At 40.1% G+C, this 4667-nt stretch overlaps 1 protein-coding gene across 2 annotated transcripts in view; it reads left to right on the forward strand.

The window, feature by feature from the left end:
- LOC112154506 (double C2-like domain-containing protein alpha) overlaps window positions 1-4667 on the forward strand; it is a 37949-nt gene that overhangs the window by 30833 nt on the left and 2449 nt on the right. For both annotated transcript variants that reach the window (XM_024285485.2, XM_024285486.2), the window contains exons 9-10: window positions 2836-2917; window positions 3051-3147. In XM_024285485.2, the coding sequence (XP_024141253.1) occupies window positions 2836-2917; window positions 3051-3147 (179 nt within the window). The remainder of the gene's footprint in view (window positions 1-2835; window positions 2918-3050; window positions 3148-4667) is intronic.

The raw sequence follows: 4667 nt of genomic DNA on the forward strand, positions 1-4667 counted from the left end.
GTTTAAATTGGCAATCATTTTTTATATAGTATATTTTTGAAATATTCCAATCCTGATCACCTCTGATCAAACTTTTAAACGATGACAAAAAAAAGTACAGATAATCAGAAAAGTACTAATTTCACCTAAACGTAAAGAACCCAAAAAAGATACTACCAAAGATGCAAACTGCGGTGCTTCACATTGCATGCATAAGGCAGTTGGGCTGTTCTCCTCACTTCAACTCATCATGCTCTCCTCTTCTGCCATTGGTTAAACCTACGCAGCCATCCTTCACTTATCCACGCTGCAGCACTGTACATCACGCATCTCATTCCATCTTGGATGCGCGCTCACATCTCTGCCCTTTGGCAGGAGCTTCTTCCCAGATGCTTTGTTGTGTCTGAGAGCGTGTGGGAACATACTGTGGGTGGTGGGCGGAAAGCAAATGGGAATAGATTTTTTTTCCCGCCTTTTTTATCTGGCGTTATGAATATCAAAGAATGTATTGAAAACCAAGAAGTGGAGGCTGAGGATTTTCACGATGAGCTGATGTACTTATCAAGTTTTATTATATTATATAAAATAATTTTAGTTAGGGAAGAAATATGCTACAGATTTTGCTTTTTAGCCGTATAACCAGCTTGTTTTACGTATTTACAGATTAATTTTGGAAAATGATCAGAATCATAAATGTACTTGTTAAGTAAGTAAGCTGAAGGTCATTATTTATAATTTTAAGAATATCAGATTTAATCAAAAGAAAGAAAGAACACTGAGGATGTAAAATGTGTGATGTTTTTAATGCATTTAAATCATTAATATGAAGTTATTTAACAACATTTAAAAGAGAAAAAGACATATTTTTTAATTGGACACCAGCTAACATCCATATGTTAGAGTTTCTTAAATGTACTTTATGTTTGTTACCTTTAGATTAGAGACGGGTTTTAAAATAATCCTGCATTTTGAGGTGCAAGCATCAATGTTCCTCTTTGTGAAAAGCACCTTAGCCACAAGAAAATTCAAGTTTTTAAAATATATATATATAATTGTATTCTGTAGGTTACCCATAAGTGTAAAGACTGTTTTTATTTTGTGCATGAGCAGCCATATTATTGAGATGGGACAAATAGACTTTGAACATTGAGTGCAGCTGCCATCTTTACAAATGGCCCCCATTTTTTATTTTTCTTGTGGCTGTCATGCTTTTCTTTCGTTTCTATCTATCAGTAATCGTTCAAATACTCACCTATGGTCATGAGCTCTGGGTCATGACCGAAAGAACGAGATCCCGACTACAAGCAGCTGAAATGAGTTTTCTCTGAAGGGTGAGGAGCTCAGTCACCTGGAGAGAGCTCGGAGTAGAGCCGCTTCTCCTCCACATCCAGTGGAGTAAGTTGAAGGTGACTTGGGCATTTGGGCTGGATGTCTCTTGGAAGCGTCCCTGGGGAGGTGTTCTGGGCATGTCCCACAGAGAAGACCCAGGACACACTGGAGAGTCTCTCAGCTGGCCTGGGAACCTCTCAGGGTCCCCCCAGAGGAACTGGAGGAAGTGACCAGGGGCAGGGAAGTTTGGACATCTTTGCTTAGCTTCTGCCCCTGCAACCCAGTCATGGATGAGTAGAAGAAGATGGATGGATGAATGGAGGAAAATAGAAGAAAAAGCAGCAAAATCTGACAAAAACGGTCATGTTATTTACTGATCTTCTAAAGCTTCGTTTCCACTTAGCGGTCTGGTACAGTACGGTCCTGTCTGGTCTGGTATTTTGAGCGTTTCCAATGTAAAATGGACCCATTTAACAGTACGAGTCCGAATGAACGAGTACAAGGGAACAGGTGGAGACGCTGTTGCCACCCGTTGATGGACAGAGAGTGATAGAAAGCACCAATATAGCGCTAAGCTAGCATTCCCCTTTTCCTCTGTTCTAAGCTGCCTACAATCTTCCTTCAAACAACATTAAATTCCTGTTATACACGATGTACAAAAAGTAAAGCAAGAAAAAAACAAACTGCTGGATGACCTGCATTGTTGTTGCTTTTCTAGTCGTCGCACTACAATGACGCAATAACACGCTAGCGGTCTACGGTACACCACACCCGTGCTGTAAAAACAAACCGCTCAGTGGAAGCGAGGCTTAACTGAGTGGAAATGCTCACTAGAATTAACTCCACTTCTTACCGTACTGGACCGTGCCAGTAATCACTGAAAATGTAAGTTTGCCTGCGAGTTGGTTAGCAAACTGAAATCAAATTAACACATTTTAAATCCTTCGGGGAATTTCTTTACATTAATTAAAAATAACAACAACTGGGATCAGATTAGAACAGCCAGTTTAGCATAGATTGGTACTTATCTGTCAATACTAATTATGTTATCAGTCATTGAGTTGTGCGTCTGGCTAATCCCACTGAAGTACATTTTTTTAGCCTAACGAATTGAAAAGTTTATTTAAATGTACTGTTTTCTTTAGTCCACAGTAAAAGTGTAATAATGAATTCTAATTGCCTCATAATGCAAAGAGGGAAATAATTTAAATCGTGAGCCCATACAGTATATTCTTAGATACGATTAATTTCACCAATATTTCAAACTAAGAAGTTAAAGCCTTCTGTAATGAAAGCCTGATCCTCAGCAAAAAGGGCTTAATGGATAATATCAGAGACAGATGACAGGAAGAGCCAGTAAATCTGTCACCAGCAGTAATTTCCCTTTAATTATTTCGTCCACGTATGACCACACTCTGACCTTTCTCCCCAGCATGTGCCGTTACTTTTTAGTATTCTGCGTTGCCCTGGCAGGTACATTTTAATGATTAGACTCATCCGTGATGGGATTGCTTTTCTCCTTCTCAGGTACCTGAAGCCAGATGTTCAGAAGAAATCCAAGCATAAAACAGCAGTCATAAAAAAGACTCTGAACCCAGAATTTAATGAGGTAATGAGCACGACTGGCAGCAAAGGCAAACTGCTGTTATGAATGCTAACACAAATGACAGCAATTACATTTAACAATGTGTATTAAAAATGCAATTAAAAGGGAGGTAATTTGGATTTTTATGTCTCAACAGGAGTTTTTTTATGAAATCTCCTTTTCCGAGTTAGCAACCAAGACGCTGGAGGTCACCGTGTGGGACTACGACCTGGGAAGGTCAAATGATTTCATAGGTGAGTTTATCTTCATCCATTCATAAAGTCCCTTGTTGGATTTGACAAGTAAAGCCTCGTGTGTCCATGGCAGATGTTCTTAGAGATACTTCTATCATCAAACTGAACGAGGCTTCTTCCAGCTTACTGAAAAGGATGAGTTCATTTGCTGGGGTTGGTGTGATTAAAGCATCACAACTGAAAATCATTATGCCGGGTAATGAAAGTTAATAGACGTGTGGCCTCTGGAGATCCATTAGCTGAGCGTTTAATTTATTAGTAAAGGTAAAAAGAGCAAATTGGCTGGTTAATATTTAATTTGTAATTTCCACTTTTTTTGCCTCTTAAACCAATTGAGGTTGAGTTTTCTGGAGATTTAAAGCTCAGATAAAAACTCTTTTTAGAAAAAATTGTGTCTTTTGACATTGTAATTGAAATTGTACATGCAAATGACCTGAATAGTATAATTTGGTATATTAGTATAGTAATTTGGATCATTTAAGAGTATAATAATACACTTGCTGGCCACTTTATTAGGTACTCCTTGCTTGTATTGGGTTGGACCCCTTTTGCCTCCAGAATCTTTGGTGGCATAGATTCAACAAGGTACTGGAAACATTCCTCAAAGAGTTAGGTCCATATTGACATGATAGATAGAAGATTTGTCGGCTGCACATCCATGATGCCAAATCTCCCGTTCCACCACATCCCAAAGGTGATTTATTGAAATCTGGTGACTGTGGAAGCCATTAGAGTCCAGTTAACTGATTGTCATGTTCAAGAAACTAGTCTGAGATGTTTCCAGTTTTATGACCCACTGGAAGTAGCCATCAGAAGATGGTACACTGTGGCTATAAAGGGATGGAGATTAACAATACTCAGGTAGACTTTGGTGTTGTCACCATGCTCAGTTGGTACTAAGGGACCCAAAGTGTGCCAAGAAAATATCCGTTATACCACCACCACCAGCCTGAACCGTCGATACAAGGCACGATTGATCCATACTTTCATGCTGTTAACGCCAAATTCTGACCCTACTATTCGCATATGGTAGCAGAAATGGAGACTAGGAAACATGTATCCAATCTTCTGTGTCCAATTTTGTGTAAATTGTAGCCTCAGTTTCCTGTTCTTATCTGACAGGATTGTCATCTCGTGTGGTCCTCTGCTGCTGTAAGTTATTTGAGTTCCTGTTGGGGGTGGCCGTGGTGCAGCAGTAGGGCGGTTGACTCCTGATTGCAAGGAAGGTATTGGCATCCTTCTGTCTCGGGAGACAATGGAATTTGCGCCCTGGTTTAGTCTGTTTTGTGTGGTGCAGGGTTTTACAGTCTAATTGTCAGTAATTTCCCTACCTCCAAGCAGCCAATGAAGCAGGCAGAATGTGACAGGTCAGCACTTTACTGGCTGGGGGCAATGGCTGACCAGTGGGACGCAATGGTCCTTCCCACTGTCGGAGACAATCCGTAGCGTCAGGACCTATCCCAATTGGTTCTGACTTATAACCCGTAACTGCTGTCTCCCGTGTTGTTTTGACGCTGTAA

The sequence above is a fragment of the Oryzias melastigma genome, linkage group LG19, assembly GCF_002922805.2.
Source record: "Oryzias melastigma strain HK-1 linkage group LG19, ASM292280v2, whole genome shotgun sequence".
Lineage (NCBI taxonomy): Eukaryota > Metazoa > Chordata > Actinopteri > Beloniformes > Adrianichthyidae > Oryzias > Oryzias melastigma.